The sequence below is a fragment of the Garra rufa genome, chromosome 7 (genome assembly GCF_049309525.1).
Source record: "Garra rufa chromosome 7, GarRuf1.0, whole genome shotgun sequence".
NCBI classification, from domain to species: domain Eukaryota; kingdom Metazoa; phylum Chordata; class Actinopteri; order Cypriniformes; family Cyprinidae; genus Garra; species Garra rufa.
Window position 1 is genome coordinate 18,908,872 of NC_133367.1, and position 19,821 is coordinate 18,928,692.

At 39.3% G+C, this 19,821-nt stretch overlaps 1 protein-coding gene across 1 annotated transcript; it reads right to left on the reverse strand.

Annotated features, from left to right (window-relative positions):
• Positions 1-11,669: 11,669 nt before the first annotated feature.
• LOC141339047 (protein shisa-4-like) lies at positions 11,670-18,637 on the reverse strand. Its single transcript, XM_073844673.1, has 5 exons — positions 18,535-18,637; positions 18,230-18,389; positions 15,273-15,397; positions 14,391-14,585; positions 11,670-14,301 (listed from the first exon to the last, which is right to left on the reverse strand). The coding sequence occupies exons 1-5, from the start codon at positions 18,611-18,613 to the stop codon at positions 14,138-14,140; spliced, it is 723 nt and encodes a 240-aa protein (XP_073700774.1). The 5' UTR covers positions 18,614-18,637; the 3' UTR covers positions 11,670-14,137.
• Positions 18,638-19,821: the final 1,184 nt, after the last annotated feature.

Here is a 19,821-nt window from a genome sequence, read left to right on the forward strand (position 1 = left end):
AAGACAGTAGCCGCGTTTCCACTGTCGGGCCAAAAGCGGGCGTGCTAGTGCGTGCCAGGGCCAGTCGCGTTTCCACTGTCACTTCCGGGGCCTGATCGTGCCTCGTCGGTGCTTCCTCAGGGCCAATGGCCCGGGTTTTTCGGCCCGACGAAAACCTTGGGCCAAAGCGGGCCAGCTGGGGCTTGAGGCGTGGTCAAAGTGAAAGGTTGAGTTTATGCAAGGTTCAGATAAGCGTGCAGTCAGGTAAAAGTGTCTCTGCGGTAAGATGCGCATTTCGCATACATCGTGCAAAGAACTCAAAAACTTTAAATGAAAAATAGTCAGTACTGGTCTGTGGAAGATACCAGGGCTCTTCTAAGCATTTGGGCCGAGGACAATGTACAACGCCAGTTTGACGGCGTCTGCAGAAACGAAGACGTGATAAAATACATCGTTGCTGAACTCGCAAAGCTAAATATCCAGCGCACCACATTGCAAGTTCGAGACAAGTGAAAACATTATTTAAATGCATGTCTGATGAGTATCTATTCTTATTTAAACTTGGACAAATGCAAATAAGATCCTATAAAAATGAGATCTGATATATAAGTTGATTTACATCGTCCAAAAAAAAAAAAAAACTGACCAACACACCTTGATAACATGTTAACATTTACTGTACCTTTACCTAAATAAAGGCATAAAAGATTATACTAGAAATACGACTGTGTAGTTATTTTCTGCAGATAGTAGGCTATGCAACATTTTGTTTGATGTAATACCAAGTTAGACAAAAGATTTGTGTGTAGGTCATACAAAACAAAGCTTCTTTTCAAGTGATTTATTAATGTAATGTATTACAAATATTGCTGCTGTATAAACAACTGTTGTAGAGCACTTCTCGCATCAGAACAGACGTCACCAATATTACAAGGTGAGCGTTCAGCATCGTCATCATCGGCGTTTCTGCATTCGCTGTATCCGGCTTCCACGTCGCTGTATTGTTCATTTTCGCCTTGCAGCTAACAAAGTCTTCGGCGTAAACGCCGCCGAGCCTCCGTCTACACATCTTGGTTTCGCTGCCTCATCTTTCACCAAGAACACAAGAAAACAGCCGCTTCGGTTCTCTCCGTTTTATTCGTTCGATGATCACACTACGGTGGCCTACCTGACATATTTTCAATCTTCCCGCTGAAAGGGGAGGGCTTTCGTGACGTTTGATCCAAAGAGGTGTGTAACGGGCGGGCTTTAGGTTTGCGCAGCGAGGCTACTGGCTCGATAGTGGAAACGCAGCTTACTTTTGGCCTTGGTGCTTGCGACTCGAGGCCATTAGCCCCGCCCGGCACGCTCTTAGCACTGGCTCGCACTGGCCCGACAGTGGAAAAGCGGCTAATGTGTCCCTGAATGAAGGGAGGCTCAAAATCAAAAGTACCAGTCAGTATCTGGTGTGGCCACCAGCTGCTTGAAGTACTGCAGTGCATCTCCTCCTCATGGACTGGACCAGATTTTTCAGTTCTTGCTGTGAGATGTTACCCCACTCTTCCACCAAGGCACTTGCAAGTTCCTGGACATTTCTGGGGGGAATGGCCCTAGCCCTCACCCTGCGAACCAACAGGTCCCAGACTTGCTCAATGGCTCCCTGTAGCGCTGTCTTAGGCGTCTCACAGTGCGGACATGGCAATTTATTGCCCTAGCCACATCAGCAGTCCTCATGCCTCCCTGCAGCATGCCTAATGCACGTTCACGCAGATGAGCAGGGACCCTGGGCATCTTTCTTTGGGTGTTTTTCACAGTCGGTAGACAAGTCTCTTTAGTGTCCTGCATTTTTAGAACTGTGACCTTAAATGCCTACTTTCTGTAAGCTGTTAAGGTCTTAACGACCATTCCACAGGTGCATGTTAATTAATTGATTATGGTTAATTGAACCTGCATGGAAAACATTGTTTAAACCCTTTACAATGAAGATCTGTAAAGTTATTTGGATTTTTACAACATTATTGTTGAAATACACAGTCCTGAAAAAGGGACGTTTCTTTTTTTGAGGAACACGATTTCTGTTAAGGGGGAACCCTCCCAGACTTGGATTTCTTTTACTGAGGGGAACACAATTTCTGTCAAGGGGGAACCCTCCCAGACTTGGATTTCTTTTACTGAGGGGAACATGATTTCTGTTAAGGGGGAACCCTCCCAGACTGCAATTTCTTTTACCAAGAGGAACGCGATTTCTGTCAAGGGGAACCCTCCCAGACTGCAATTTCTTTTACCAAGAGGAACGCGATTTCTGTCAAGGGGAACCCTCCCAGACTGCAATTTCTTTTACCAAGAGGAACGCGATTTCTGTCAAGGGGGAACCCTCCCAGACTGCAATTTCTTTTACCAAGAGGAACGCGATTTCTGTCAAGGGGGAACCCTCCCAGACTTGGATTTCTTTTACTGAGGGGAACATGATTTCTGTTAAGGGGGAACCCTCCCAGACTGCAATTTCTTTTACCAAGAGGAACGCGATTTCTGTCAAGGGGAACCCTCCCAGACTGCAATTTCTTTTACCAAGAGGAACGCGATTTCTGTCAAGGGGGAACCCTCCCAGACTGCAATTTCTTTTACCAAGAGGAACGCGATTTCTGTCAAGGGGGAACCCTCCCAGACTGCAATTTCTTTTACCAAGAGGAACGCGATTTCTGTCAAGGGGGAACCCTCCCAGACTGCAATTTCTTTTACCAAGAGGAACATGATTTCTGTCAAGGGGGAACCCTCCCAGACTGCAATTTCTTTTACCAAGAGGAACATGATTTCTGTCAAGGGGGAACCCTCCCAGACTGCAATTTCTTTTACCAAGAGGAACATGATTTCTGTCAAGGGGGAACCCTCCCAGACTGCAATTTCTTTTACCAAGAGGAACATGATTTCTGTCAAGGGGGAACCCTCCCAGACTGCAATTTCTTTTACCAAGAGGAACATGATTTCTGTCAAGGGGGAACCCTCCCAGACTGCAATTTCTTTTACCAAGAGGAACATGATTTCTGTCAAGGGGGAACCCTCCCAGTCTGCAATTTCTTTTACCAAGAGGAACGCGATTTCTGTCAAGGGGGAACCCTCCCAGTCTGCAATTTCTTTTACTGAGAGAAACGCGATTTCTGTCAAGGGGGAACCCTCCCATACTGCAATTTCTTTTACCAAGAGAAACGCGATTTCTGTCAAGGGGGAACCCTCCCAGTCTGCAATTTCTTTTACCAAGAGAAACGCGATTTCTGTCAAGGGGGTACCCTCCCATACTGCAATTTCTTTTACCAAGAGAAACGCGATTTCTGTCAAGGGGGTACCCTCCCAGTCTGCAATTTCTTTTACCAAGAGGAACACGATTTCTTTCAAGGGGGAACTCTCCCAGACTTGGATTTCTTTTACTGAGGGGAACACGATTTCTGTCAAGGGGGAACCCTCCCAGACTGCAATTTCTTTTACCAAGAGGACAAAACTATACTGTGGAAGTCAAAGTTATCGTCCACTGTCTGGTTACCATCATTCTTCAAAATGTCTTCATTTGAGTAAATGATGACAGAATTCTCATTAAGGGTGAATTATCCTTTTAAGCAGAGCCAATGCTCATCAAGTGTAGATGATCTACTGAAGACACAGGCAGTGGCGGAGCCAGGGGGCGGCCATGGCCACCACTGACCAAAGCTTGGCCACCCCACTCAAAACTTTTTTTCTTAAGAAGTACATGTATTAAGACGCGGAACTGCCGTATGTCTTTAAGACCACATAAAACGGGATATTTTGAAACGCATACTTCAGCACCATGCGCAAGTCCAACATGTGCGGAAAAGGTACAGGAGCTTCAGTAGAAAAACAGTGAACTGTGGTCTGATGAGATGGTGTTAGGCTGTAGGTCAGTAAAACAAACTTTTATGTCCTGTCAGCAATTTCTCTGTGTTCATGGCGCACACTCTTAGATCTTTAAACAAATATGAGGTGATGCATGTCGCTTCATCATAAATAAAGCACACAAGAAACTACAAGAATAGTTCTGTTGTCAGTTAAGTAATGAAATTACCAAAAAGGCGATTAAAGCTGCACACTGTGCGTGCATATATATATGCACCACATTAAAGAACATTTCTCAAATGCATATAATAAAATATATTTTACAATTCGAGATCACAATTCGAGATCACAATACAAGGCGCAGCTGATTTTTTTTTTATTCGTAAGTTAATGCACAAGTAAATGTGAGCACAGTACATTTATATTTAAAAATATACATGCTAATTTTTTTTCTCATTAATTTGTAAAGTACAAACAAAAATAAAGTTATTTAAATGCATGAGATAACTAATTTTACATTCTAGCATTTGTGTGCTGATGGAGAACAAGCTTTTAGGGGTTTTGAGAACCATAACCAAGCTGACTGCGTAATAGTGAGCCCCTATAAAAATAGTCACATTCACTCAGTATTACTTGATCTAATTAAAAAAAAATCTCAATTGCAATTAAGTGAAACTTTTGTTGATTATAATTGACAACTAATGAAAACCCTAATTCAGTATCTCAGAAAATTAGAATATTGTGAAAAGGTTGAGTATTGAAGACAGCTGGTGCCACACTCTAATCGGCTAATAATTAACTCAAAACAGCTGCAAAGGCCTTTAAATGGTCTCTCAGTCTAGTTCTGTAGGCTACACAATCATGGAGAAGACTGCTGATTTGACAGTTGTCCAAAAGATGGCCATTGACACCTTGCACAAGGAGGGCAAGACACAAAAGGTCAGTGCAAGACACTGCAATATTGCAGTGCATTACATTTACAATTAAGTAACTCAATTAGTTACTTTTTAGGCAGTAACACAATATTGTAACACATTACTTATAAAATTAAGTAACTCCATTAACTACTGTTTAGGGAGTAACGCAATATTGTAATGCATTACTTTTTAAATTAAGTAACTCCATTAGCTACTTTTTAGGGAGTAACGCAATATTGTGACGCATTGCAATATTAAGCAACAAAACAAGCTGTTATGTATAACTAAAAATAGCTAGACTTGGATGAGACCGGAAGCCAGACCTATAAAATGTACAAAATGCCCGCGTCCACTCTTACGGAAAGCAAAAGGTGGACAAAGGACTTTTGAAAAGGTATCGATTTACATACAATTAAAAATTTGCTTTAAAAAGTTTGTTACTTTAGTTAAGTAGTGAAAAAACTACAACATAATATTTAGAAATGTTTCAATGTAAGTCGTAAACCGTAAAGACGCTTTAGATCGACGTAAAATTCTTCACAACTCCAACACAGACTAATTTTCCTCACAGTAAACCTAACAAAAAGTAAACGCAAGAAGGATTATGTCTATGTCTAGTGTTTTGAACTATGGACTACCTTCCCTTACGAAAATTAACCATGGTTTTTCGAAAAATAAAAACCAAAAGCAATGGTAACCACAAATTAACCATTGTTTTGTTATGCGAACCATGGTTTAACCCTGGTATTTGTGGTTATACGAATGGAAGTCGATATGCTGTCATATTCAAAGCATATATTTAGCATCATATTCAAAACAATCAAAAGAACCCCATCTTTGTTTACAACAGAATTGTAAAATTTTCAAATGCATAAATAGAAAGAATAAAATATATATTGTACTCTAACAGTATAAGCGGATGGGCGGAAAAAAAGGGCTACAGCCTGTGCTCTCGGGCCAGGGCCGGGCTAGGGCTTAGATTTAAGGCCCGTGCGAGCTCTAACCGCCCATCGCGATCCCCCTCCCCCCCAGTGCGTGATATTGCGATCGCGAACAGTGCAGGTGCTCTGTGTTCATGGCACACAACTTTACACAAATATGAGGCGACGCATGTCACTTCATCATAAATAAAGCACACAAGAAACTACAAGCATAGTTCTGTTGTCAGTTAAGTAATGAAATGACCAAAAAGGCAATTAAAGCTGCCCGCATGTATATATATGCATCACATTTCAGAACACTTCTCAAATGCATATATTAAAATATATTTTTAAATTTGAGATCACAATACAAGGCAGTGCCGGCCCATCCAACAGACAATACTGGCGGTCGCCTAGGGCCCTAACTTAAGGGGTGGGCCCCACGACCGCGAGGTTGTCATTTTGATTTTTAGGTGTGTTCGACTTTGAAGTGGCGTTGCGCAGAAAGATCAGTGTTTAAAGTCAGAGCTAAAGAGCGCAGACAGCTCTGCAAGCTTTCTAATGGTTCTTGGGGACACAGATCGGTGTACGCGGCGATACTTCAAGCCGCACAAGACTGCATCAGAAACAGGTAACATGTTTCGTACCTTGGAAATGTTTCTAAGATGGAAGAATGCTGTTTTTGTAACATGAGAAATATGATTTTCAAAAGAGAGGTTGCTGTCTAATATAACACCCATATTTTTGACTGTAGAGGAAATAACATCTGTCTAGTTGCAAATTGCAATTAAAGAAATTCTGTGTACTGTTTTTTGGTCCAATAAGTAATACCTTCTTATCTGAATTTAATAGTAGAAAATTTTTGGTCATCCAGTCTTTTAAACTTTTAAATCATTGGGTCAAAATTTGAATTTAATATACATTTTTAAATCATCATTTAAGTTATCGGGTGCCACATGCACTTTTACAAGCTGTTTGAACTGAAATGTGTGTTGGGAGTGTGTGTACACAACCACCCTAGAATGACAAAGATCCACCCAGTAGTTTTCTTTTAATTAAGTAAAATAATTTGCCTCTTCTCATATCAAGCTGTTCTCAGATGCCTGTCGTTGTGGTGGGAATGTATATATGGGTCCTTCATAGAATTTTTATCGGCCAAGTGGGCATGGGTTTTAACTGGGAACACATATATGGGTCTTGAATGGCATATTTATGGGCCAAGTGGGCATGGGTTTGAACTGGGAACACATATATGGGTCTTGAATGGCATATTTATGGGCCAAGTGGGCATGGGTTTGAACTGGGAACACATATATGGGTCTTGAATGGCATATTTATGGGCCAAGTGGGCATGGGTTTGAACTGGGAACACATATATGGGTCCTGCATGGCTTATTTATGGGCCAAGTGGGCATGGGTTTGAACTGGGAACACACATGGGTCCTGCATGGCTTATTTATGGGCCAAGTGGGCATGGGTTTGAACTGGGAACACACATGGGTCCTGCATGGCTTATTTATGGGCCAAGTGGCCATGGGTTTGAACTGGGAACACACATGGGTCCTGCATGGCTTATTTATGGGCCAAGTGGGTATGGGTTTGAACTGGGAACACATATATGGGTCCTGCATGGCTTATTTATGGGCCAAGTGGGCATGGGTTTTAACTGGGAACACACATGGGTCCTGCATGGCTTATTTATGGGCGAAGTGGGCATGGGTTTGAACTGGGAATGCACATATGGGTCCTGCATAGAATTTTTATGGGCCAAGTGGGTATGGGTTTGATCTGGGAACACATATATGGGTCTTGAATGACATATTTATGGGCCAAGTGGGCATGGGTTTGAACTGGGAACACACATGGGTCCTGCATGGCTTATTTATGGGCCAAGTGGGCATGGGTTTGAACTGGGAACACACATGGGTCCTGCATGGCTTATTTATGGGCCAAGTGGGTATGGGTTTGAACTGGGAACACATATATGGGTCCTGCATGGCTTATTTATGGGCCAAGTGGGCATGGGTTTTAACTGGGAACACACATGGGTCCTGCATGGCTTATTTATGGGCCAAGTGGGCATGGGTTTGAACTGGGAATGCACATATGGGTCCTGCATAGAATTTTTATGGGCCAAGTGGGTATGGGTTTGATCTGGAAACACATATATGGGTCTTGAATGGCATATTTATGGGCCAAGTGGGCATGGGTTTGAACTGGGAGCACATATATGGGTCCTGCATAGAATTTTTATGGGCCAAGTGGGTATGGGTTTGATCTGGGAACACGTATATGGGTCTTGAATGGCATATTTATGGGCCAAGTGGGCATGGGTTTGAACTGGGAACACATATATGGGTCTTGAATGGCATATTTATGGGCCAAGTGGGCATGGGTTTGAACTGGGAACACATATATGGGTCCTGCATGGCTTATTTATGGGCCAAGTGGGCATGGGTTTTAACTGGGAACACACATGGGTCCTGCATGGCTTATTTATGGGCCAAGTGGGCATGGGTTTGAACTGGGAATGCACATATGGGTCCTGCATAGAATTTTTATGGGCCAAGTGGGTATGGGTTTGATCTGGGAACACATATATGGGTCTTGAATGACATATTTATGGGCCAAGTGGGCATGGGTTTGAACTGGGAACACACATGGGTCCTGCATGGCTTATTTATGGGCCAAGTGGGCATGGGTTTGAACTGGGAACACACATGGGTCCTGCATGGCTTATTTATGGGCCAAGTGGGTATGGGTTTGAACTGGGAACACATATATGGGTCCTGCATGGCTTATTTATGGGCCAAGTGGGCATGGGTTTTAACTGGGAACACACATGGGTCCTGCATGGCTTATTTATGGGCCAAGTGGGCATGGGTTTGAACTGGGAATGCACATATGGGTCCTGCATAGAATTTTTATGGGCCAAGTGGGTATGGGTTTGATCTGGAAACACATATATGGGTCTTGAATGGCATATTTATGGGCCAAGTGGGCATGGGTTTGAACTGGGAGCACATATATGGGTCCTGCATAGAATTTTTATGGGCCAAGTGGGTATGGGTTTGATCTGGGAACACGTATATGGGTCTTGAATGGCATATTTATGGGCCAAGTGGGCATGGGTTTGAACTGGGAACACATATATGGGTCTTGAATGGCATATTTATGGGCCAAGTGGGCATGGGTTTGAACTGGGAACACATATATGGGTCCTGCATGGCATATTTATGGGCCAAGTGGGCATGGGTTTGAACTGGGAACACATATATGGGTCTTGAATGGCATATTTATGGGCCAAGTGGGCATGGGTTTGAACTGGGAACACATATATGGGTCCTGCATGGCATATTTATGGGCCAAGTGGGCATGGGTTTGAACTGGGAACACATATATGGGTCTTGAATGGCATATTTATGGGCCAAGTGGGCATGGGTTTGAACTGGGAACACATATATGGGTCCTGCATGGCATATTTATGGGCCAAGTGGGCATGGGTTTGAACTGGGAACACATATATGGGTCTTGAATGGCATATTTATGGGCCAAGTGGGCATGGGTTTGAACTGGGAACACATATATGGGTCCTGCATGGCATATTTATGGGCCAAGTGGGCATGGGTTTGAACTGGGAACACATATATGGGTCTTGAATGGCATATTTATGGGCCAAGTGGGCATGGGTTTGAACTGGGAACACATATATGGGTCCTGCATGGCATATTTATGGGCCAAGTGGGCATGGGTTTGAACTGGGAACACATATGTGACCCTGGGCCACAAAACCAGTCTTAAGTCGCTGGGGTATATTTGTAGCAATAGCCAAAAATACATTGTATGGGTCAAAATTATTGATTTTTCTTTTATGTCAAAAATCATTAGGAAATTAAGTAAAGATCATGTTCCATGAAGATTTTTTGTAAAATTCCTACTGTAAACCTATCAAAATGTAATTTTTGATTAGTAATATGCATTGCTAAGAACTTAATTTGGACAACTTTAAATGTGATTTTCTCAGTATTTTTATTTTTTGCACCCTTAGATTTCAGATTTTCAAATAGTTGTATCTCGGCCAAATATTGTCCTATCCTAACAAACCATACATCAATAGAAAGCTTATTTATTGAGCTTTCATATGATGTATATATCTCAGTTTTGTAAAATTTAACCTTATGACTGGTTTTGTGGTCCAGGGTCACATATGGGTCTTGAATGGCATATTTATGGGCCAAGTGGGCATGGGTTTGAACTGGGAACACATATATGGGTCTTGAATGGCATATTTATGGGCCAAGTGGGCATGGGTTTTTACCGGTATGTTGTAAAATTTAAATTGTAAAAGATTATGTTTGTTGTTCAGTGTCATATATATCATGAGTGCATTTTGTATTGTATTTTTTTTGGAGTTTTTTTTAAATATATTTTTTAGTTTACCTGTACTGTATGTTGTGACATTGTTTTTAAAGATAATTTATGTTGTTCAATTTAATATACTTCATTATCTTGTACTTATATTCATTCTTCGTTTTTTAATTTTTCTTAGATTGTTTCCTTAAACTTGGTGTAACGGAGTTAAAAAGAACGTTAATAATAGTAATATTCGTTATGTTGAATTACAGGAAATTGTAAGGGTGAACTAAATTAAATGGTGTTTTGGTGCCCTCTAGCGGTTAATGCATTGCAGACGTTATCGATATTTTGTCCATGTGCGCCTACCGTAGTTCAGCAGAAAATGGTTAAAACGCTGCTGTGGGTAAGCGCGTTTCTCCTCTCTCCAGTTCACTGTGTCTTAAATATGATATAAGTGTGTTTAATATGAGTTTTTCCAATGTAAAAGAGATATGTGTGATTATATTAACAAACGTATAACGTTTACAACTCTGTAAAAAAACTTTGTTGAATTAATTATTGTCGTGTTTCATGTCTCATAGTAAAACTGACATTTGCTGCAGCTAGTGTAGCATCGAATAGCAATATGGATAACACAGTGAGTTTACCCTTAATGAGAGTGAGTTATTCATTTTATGTTCTTTATTTCAGTTATGTCTGCAATGTTTTCATCCGCTGTATTAATACATGTTGATGTATTTCTCAAACACAATCAGTACTGCACTGAATAAAAGAACTGAGAACCAGAGTCGTGGTGTGCGTCGTCCATTGTAATAGGTGACAGTCGTGTGAAACAACGCGGAAGACAACAATCGTTACATTGACATGGTTGGCCAGTTAGGACCAACATAAGATCCTTACAGAGCTCACTTTAAGCCCATATGGGCATTCACGGTTGAATCCTGGAGCAAGCCCACTTTAAACCCCTTTAGGCAGGTGGGGCCCAAATGGGTCTGACATGAATTACCCAGTTAAGACCCTTTACAGGTCCCCCTAAAAGCCCATCTGGGCAATCACAGCTGGCCCCGAAGTGGATCCCGGGTGCAAGCCCACTTTAAACCCCTTATGACTGGTGGGGCCCAAATGGGTCTGACATGTATTGCCCGGTTAAGACCCACATAAGACCCTTACAGATCCCACTTAAAACCCATCTGGGCATCCACGCTGGCCCCCATGTGGATCCCGGGTACAAAGCCACTTTAAACCACTTTGGGCAGTGGGGCCCAAATTGGTCTGACATGAATTGCCCAATTAAGTACCCTTACAGGTCCCACTTTTAGTACATCTGGGCTTCCACGGCTGGCCCCAATGTGGATCCCGGGTGCAAGCCCATAATGGGGCCCACATTTGCCACCCATGAAGCCCTCATCTGGGCACCTTATGTCATTGCTGGCTGGGAAGGTTTAACCATGGTATTTGTGGTTATACCAATGGAAGTCGATATGCTGTCATATTCAAAGCATATATTTAGCATCATATTTAAAACAATCAAAAGAACCTCTCTGTACAAATGCATAAACAAAAAGAATAAAAAATATAAAGTACTCTATTACAATTAGATGTTCAGTAACAATACAAACACTAAAGATTGTTATTTTTATTTATTTATTTATTTTTTTTATTATTTCACCAGTAGGGGGCCCCATATACATTCAAGTACCAAACGTTGCATAAAAGACAGTCCAAACTCTTTAGCAGGTTTGGACAACTTTCTTGAGTTTGACATCTTTGATGTTTTTTAGTTCCCCTTCTTTCTCTCTCTCTCTCTTTTTAAAGACTGTAAAAAGGCATCTTACACCCATAAAAATGTAAAAAACATAGGCTTCATCTTAAAAAACAATGACATGTCAACAGCAAGATACAATCTGAAAAGGAAGTGCTAATGACAGCGGTTTCATAATGCTTTAACAAAGGTTGCTTTAAAAAAAAAAAGCGAGCATGTGCGTTTAAACTTGCTGGTAGATAAAGTCAGTGGGACTCACAACAAAATTGTGGAAAATTTGTGACAAATTAGATGCGGTTGCCCTCAAAGGAAAAAACTCAAAATGGAAAAGTTGTGGACACTTTCTATGAATACAATCACCATAACTAACATTTAAAATGTAAAAACCAATACATTTATATTTCTTTGAGTATTAAGCTGTTAATGAAAATATAAAAACTCAAATGACATAAACTGAAACTAAAGAACATTAAACTTCACTGCTAAAATGTACACACTGCACTTAAGTTTAGTTTTGAGTATCTATGGAAGCCCGGTCATTATGAGTTTTTATCTTGCAAATGTAAGTTTGTATCTTGTAATTCTGACTTCTTTTCTCACAATTTTGACGTTTTTTTTCTCAGTCAGAATTGCATGATATAAACTAAGTTGTGAGAAATAACGTCAGAATTGAGTTTTTGTCGTGCAAATGTAAGTTTGTATCTTGCAATTCAGTTTTTTCTCGCAATTCTGACTTCTCTCAGAACTGCATGATATAAACTCACAATTGTGAAAAATAAAGTCAGAATTGAGAGTTTTTATCTCACAAATGTAAGTTTGTATCTCAAATTCTGACTTTTTCTCACAGTTCTGACTTTATCACAATTTCATGATATAAACTCACAATTGCAAGAAATAGTCAGAATTGAGAGTTTTTATCTTGCAAATGTAAGTTTGTATCTTGCAATTCTGACATTTTTCTCGTAATTCTGACTTTTTTCTCAGCAATACTTGATATAAACTCACATTTGCGAGAAATAAAGTCAGAATTTAGTTTTAAACTCACAAATGTAAGTTTGTATCTCAAAATTCTGACTTTTTTATCAAAATTTCATGATATAAACTCACAATTGCAAGCAATAGTCAGAATTGAGAGTTTTTATCTCGCAATTTTGACTTTCTCACAAATTTCACTTTTTTTTAGAATTGCATGATATAAACTCACAATTGCAACAAATAAAGTCAGAATTGTGAGTATTTATCTCGCAAATGTAAGTTTGCATCTCAAAATTCGGACTTGTTTCTCGCAATTTTTATTTTTTTCTCAGAATAGTGAGATAAAACTTGCAACTACGAGTTATAAAGTCAAAATTGCATTATATAAACTCACAATTGCGAGAAATAAAGTCATAGTTGTGAGTTTTTATTTCACAAATGTAAGTTTGTATCTCAAAATTCTGACTTTTCTTTTGCAATTTTTAATTTTTTTCTCAGAATTCTGACTCTTTTCTCTTGTTTTTATCTCACAAAATGTGAGTTTGTATCTCACTATTCAGTCTTTTCTCTTGCAATTCTGACTTTTTTCTCTGAAGTTTTTATCTCACAAAATGAGTTTGTATTTCGCAATTCAGACTTTTTTCTCGCAATTCTCACTTTTTTCTCATTAAAACTTAAAGTCAGAATTGGGAGATGTAGTCACAATTCGGAGTTTCTCAGAATTGCATGATATAAACCCACAATTGTGACAAATAAGGTCAGAAATGTAAGTATGTATCTCGCAACTCTGACTTTTTTCTCAGAATTGTAAGATATAAACAAATATGCTTGTTATAAGTTATAAAGTACTAATTTTGAGGGGATATGTTTGATGAGTTTTTTTGACTTTATAACTCACAATTGTGAGTTTATATCTCAAATTTCTGAGAAGTCAAATTGTGAGATGTAAACTTGCAATTGCAAGAAAAAAGTCAAAATTGTGAGAAGTCACAATTACCCTTTTTTTATTTAGTGGCGGAAATGGGCGTCCATACGTATCAGTACAGTTTAGTACTAAAATAACAATACTACTATAATACTGAAAGTTATAAAAAGACACTAATAACAACTAAAACTGCAATTTCACTCAACGCTTAGTAGAAAGACTAAAATGGTATTTTCTTCTAAAACGTACAGTAGTAATTTTTGTTTTATTTGCAATTCTAAAAAGCATTTTACCAGTGTGTCACAGAGCGAAAACTAAACTGAAAGAAAGTGAAAGTAATAAAAAATAGTCTAAATGGTAAAAAACCCTGACTACAACACATCCAGTAGTCTTGTATAATCGAATTAGGCACATTCTTACTGCCTCGCGAAAATGCCTCCACGAGAATCCAGCAATGACTGATTTGACAGACGGCTGCTGTTTAGTAACCGGTGTTTGGTGGCTGCACATAGGCAGGGTTGTAGACCGGCTGACCCGGTGTCTCTGAAGACACATTAGCGACACCCGGCTGGGTGGGCGGCTTCATGGGGTACATGGCCTGGCCTTCGTCATATGCACCCTGATTAGTGGGATATCCAGGACTCGCTGGAAACAAAAAAAACAAAAAACGAGTTACTTACACAGAAAAACTACTTCATGGTTTCATGGTGGAGTACTACTGTAGGTGTTCTTACGGGCCACTTGATATGATGGTGGGGGTCCGGGTGCATATGGCTGTCCTTGATATGGTCCCATCTGCATTGGCTGACCACCGTAACCCGCTTGAGGCGGCACTGGTTGGTATTGTGGGTACTGGCCTGCCTGCATTGAAGACTGCTGCTGAACGCATTGCATATTTGTGACTGCAGTTACTTGCGTTCCTGCCACAGCTGTGGGGAAAAAAACAAGACAGAAATCAATTTACAATTCAATTTTGCTACCCTCCTAAATTACGTATAATCCCCATTAATGGAACCGAAATGAAAATGTGCTGAACATTTGTTCACCATCGGGATGAAGATGAATTTGTTTCTTCATCAGAACAGATTTGGAGAAATGCAGCATCCTCTGTCTGCAGTGAATGGGTGCCGTCAGAATGAGTCCAAACAGCTAGTAAAAACATCAGTAATCCACACCAAACCAGTCCATCAATTAATAGCTTGTCAAGCAAAAGCTGCATGTTCGTGTTTTTTTTTTTTTGTTTTTTTTTTTTTTTTTACTTTAAACCATTGCTTCTAGACAAATTAATCCATAATAACTAACTCCAGTTAAAAAGCCCATCTCCTGTTGTCCTCTCACATCAAAATCCACCAACATAGTTGTTTTGAACTGTTTTGGCCACTAAACGACTGGTAGTGTGGTTTTCTTTAGAATTAGTGTTGTTTTTATCATCTGTTTGGACTCTGACGGCACCCATTCACTGCAGAGGATCCATTGGCAAGTAGATGATGCAATACTAAATTTCATCAAATATGTTCCCATGAAGAAACAAACTAATCTACATTTTAGATGGCCTGAGAGTGAGTACATATTCTTTTTTTTTTTTTTCTTTTTTTTTTGTAAACTGAAATACTTACGTCTGCGTCTTCTGCACATTTTATAGATACAGCAGCAGGGGCAGCAGCAGCAGATGGCGAACAAAACAATGTTGAACACAACCCCCAGAATTACCAAGATGATGTAAACTGGATTACTGTTTCTGCTGTTAGACAGTTAAAAACATGAAGCAACAAGCATTAGAAACACTCTTTAGCATCTTCTAGTATATCTAAAATCTTGTATTACAATGTTATTAATTACCACTTCATTTATTCAAATGTATTTATTTATCTATCATTTTCGTGATTAAAATCAGGGCCCTAATTGCAAACTATGCCACTAAAAAAATGGAAAACATTTGTTTGTATAAAATATTTGTTACATTTTCCCCCTGTCATGCCCTGTCCTGCCTAGGCCACCATAACCCCCTCAAAAATGTAGAAGTTGCATCATACCGAGAATAAAAATACCGAAATGTTGCCTCGCTTACTGTCCAATCATGTGAGCGATTCACTCTGCATGTTGGAATGTTCGAACCCTCAGATCTTACTTTACTAGTAGTTTTCATTCAGACTTATTCAATTATACTTTTAGGCACCCAGTCTGTTCTCGAAATATTTTGACTTTATTCTCGTAGTATTTTGACTTTATTCTTGTAATTTCGATTTTGTTCTCCAAAACTTTACGACTTTATTCTCATAGTATTTTGACTTTATTCTCGTAATATTTAGACTTCTTTCTCTAAATATTTTGACTTTATTCTCATAATATTTAGACTTTTTTCTATAAATATTTTAACTTTATTCTCATTGTATTTTAACTTTTTTCTTGTAATATTTAGACTTTATTCTCGTAGTGTTTTCGTTGAAGGGCGTGTCTGTCGTGACTTGACAAACTTCAGTGTTTTGCCATGAAACTAGAAGGTTGCTCTATAATTCAGACATGCAATATCCATTCTGGACAAAAATTCACAAGACAAGAATCCTGGCCTGAACACATGCCCATGCCCATATTTAATTATAGTCATAGCGCCACCTGCTGGCAACAGGAAGTGGCATGTTTTATGCTCTAACGAACCAATATTATATTTGGTCAGTCTACTCTAAAGTCCTTTGCAATGTTAAATTGTAAAGATCTTGAGTTTTTGTAGGGCGTGTCCGTGGTGGAATGACAAAATTTTGATGTTTTACCATGTAAATGGATGTTGTTGCGATTGAGTGTCGCACAACTCTGACTTGAAATTCAGTGACGTCCAGGCTGTAATGTGATTGGTTATTAAGGCACATGTGATCCAAGTTTCTCTAATAGTACTGTAATGCTGCGTTCCAGGCAGGTTTTTTAGCTTTTAAATCATGACTTCAAATCACGACTCACGACTTTGTGCCGTTCCAGGCAAGTCACCCCAAAATGCCTGAGTGCATGTATTATTATTACATTATTATTTGTTTGCAACGTTATATTGTCCTAAAGTCTATTTTTTCACTGTGTACCGCTTGCATAAACAGCGCGCCCATAGGTGCTGACATAGTGGTTTCGCGGGCTATGTCACGTCAGAACTCGTAACTGGGAGTAGGCCTACATCGATCTAGTACGAGTTCACGAGTGGGAAGTTACGGGTTTGACTGCCGTTCGGGTGCACTTTCAATTTCAGAAGGTTGTAAAAACACAAGTAAGGGGTTGCCTGGAACGCGGCGTAATAAGTAACGCGGCTTTCACACAGGGAGTTGACTTCGATACGCTATGAAACCTATTCATTTCAATGGCTACCGCTGCGCAAGTGTGAACGGTAAAAGTTCAAAATTGTTCAACTTTAGCCACTGTGCTCTGTGATGATTACCTGAGAATTTAAGCAAAAGTGATGAAAACGAGTAAGTAAATGAAAGCGGCACAAACAGAAGACTGTTCTAATGTTACGTGGTCTTTCTTACCTAAGCATTTCAATATAAGAATATTTTCATAACAACATGAGCTGCTTAAAATAAAGTTATTAATTTAACTGGTACTCAAAATTGTAAGCATTTACATTTTGTATGTTTTTGTTTCGGTTTCTCCTTTTGAATGACGAATATATATTATTGATAGCTGCTGACATAGACAGCTAATTGTCTAATGCAGGTGCAGAATGCATGTGTTAGTTTGCACTTGGCTATAGTCTGTGCAGTGTGTTCAAGCATAGCTTTTTGGTCTAGACGCTGCAGACGTGAAACAATAGCGTCGGATTTTGTTGCCACTAGTTCTTTGAAGTCGGTTTGGTGTGTTCCAGCCTTAACACGCACCAATCTGGGGGATGCATTTTGCAAACTGCATTTCAGAGAAAAATACCACAAAGTAGCTCTTTAGGAAATGGTAGGTGGTGCAAGAAAAGTGAAAAACAAAACCTCAGCTAACACAACACAGGAAACAGATAGGGTTTCAACAATTAGATTAAGAAAAAAAACATTTAAATGCACTGTTAAAAATGACTGTGATTTTAACAATAAAAGACTTTTAAAAATGTTACAGTAAAAAGCTATTAATTGGTTAATGGTAAGTTACCCTATATATGGTAAAAAAAAAAAAAACTGAATTGAAAATGTACTGTTTTTGGTGGTTATCAGTGTATTACAAAAGTACAAATTCCGGAATTTAAATGTAATTTAGGCCTAAGTTAAATCCGTAAAACCTAAAATGTTGCTACTGAATTTTTTTCCAGTAAAATTCTGGTAATCACAGCAGCCTGTTTTTACCATAAATTTTACAGATTTTTATTTACAATGTAGAAATCACTGAATTGTGCAGTGCATCAGTTTACAGAACAATCAGTAGGCCACAGTTATGGATGTGAAGGGAAATTAAAGCATTAACCCAGTTATGAAAATATGTCATTTTGGAAGACTAAAACAGTCACACTCTTCGGATGTTGTCGTCTTATGGAAGTAAAAAATAATCATTACATGTGTATAAAAAGGTCTAAGGTACATTTGTATTAAGAAAGAAATTACATAAAAGTCCTTACATAGCACATAATGTAAGAACTTCCTCCGATAACCTCAAAGATTCAGTGGAGCAGCAATATCTATTATCGCAGTTTCCACAGCAGTACTGAAGCAAGCATTTAAACCCAGGCCTGTAATCCCCATTGATGGTATTGTAGCTCTCACAGTCCTCACCAAAACCTAAAAGAACAGTAGAAATGCGACCCATTTCATAAAAGACAATAAATCTCAAGTGCTGAATAAATTACTTTTAGCCATTGGTAAACTGCCCAAAAACAAGTTTAAAATGTATCTTTAGATTTTTGTAACAGGTTGCCCAACTTACCGGCTTTTACCATGAATAAACCTGCAGAAAGGAGCAGAAGAACCTGTAAGGTGGATGCCATCGTACAGCTCTTTCTCATTGTCGCTCACTACCTTCTCTTGATGCCTACACTACCAAATCGTCTCATGTGTGTCTAACCAAAGACACCTTTTGCTTGTCACACCTTTTTCCGTCATTAACCACATGCAACACTAAGAAGAAACGAAAAAAACAACAACAACTGTTGAAGTCAAACTTGTTAAATATGTAGGCTAAAATATATCACAATTTTTTTTAAAAACAAAAATTTTATGTAACATATGTAAAATTTATACACAGTCAGGTCCATATATATTTGGATGCGGGCACAATTTTCATATTTTTGGCTCTGCGTGCCACCAGAAGAGAATTACAATAAAACAATCAAGATGAAATTGAAGTGCAGATTTTAAGCTTTAATTCAAGGGGTTGAACAAAAAATAACATAAAATGCTTCGGAAATTAAAACCATTTTATACACGGTCCTCCCGTTTTCAGCTCAAATGTAATGTGACAAATAAATATAATCATTAATAAAATGTTCATTTTAAATTTTTTATTGAGAATACTTTGCAGGCAATGACTTAATTCTGGAACTCATGGACATCACCAAAGACTGGGTTTTCTCTTTTGTGTTGCTTTGCCAGGCCTTTACTGCAGCTGACTTCAGTTGTTATTTGTTTGTGGCTCTTTCCTGCTTTATAAGCGGGTTGTATGGGGCTTATGCGAGGTGTTGTCTGTGTTAAGCACTGTTAAGCCCCTCCACGAAGGTGAACCAATGAATATCTCACAAGGAACAAGCAAAATTTGTGCAAGAGATATGCCGGTGAATGTCAACCTCAGTCAATTTACAATACAGAAGGTGAGAGTAAAAAAAGAAAATAGCTTTCTAACGATAAAAAAGAAGTTAAGGAATTTTTCAGCTTTCACAGACTTGGGCTGTCTGCTTCCATTTACATTTTAATTGGCTCCTTGTTGCTGTCTTGCTTGCCAGAGAGGGAGCACACACACTTGAAGATGGGTCAGCTAGATATTACTTGAAGTAGCAGAAGGAACACAGATTACGATTTATACCGTGATTTCTACCAAGGAGAAAGCGGAACACGATTTCTTTTACAGAGGGAAACTCGGAACCTGTTGAAAGTGAAAAAGTGAAAGCCGTGACGTATGGTGACCCATACTCGAAATTGGTGCTCTGGATTTAACCCATCAAAGTGCACACACACAGCAGTGAGAAGTGAACAAACACACACTTTGAAAACACCGGAC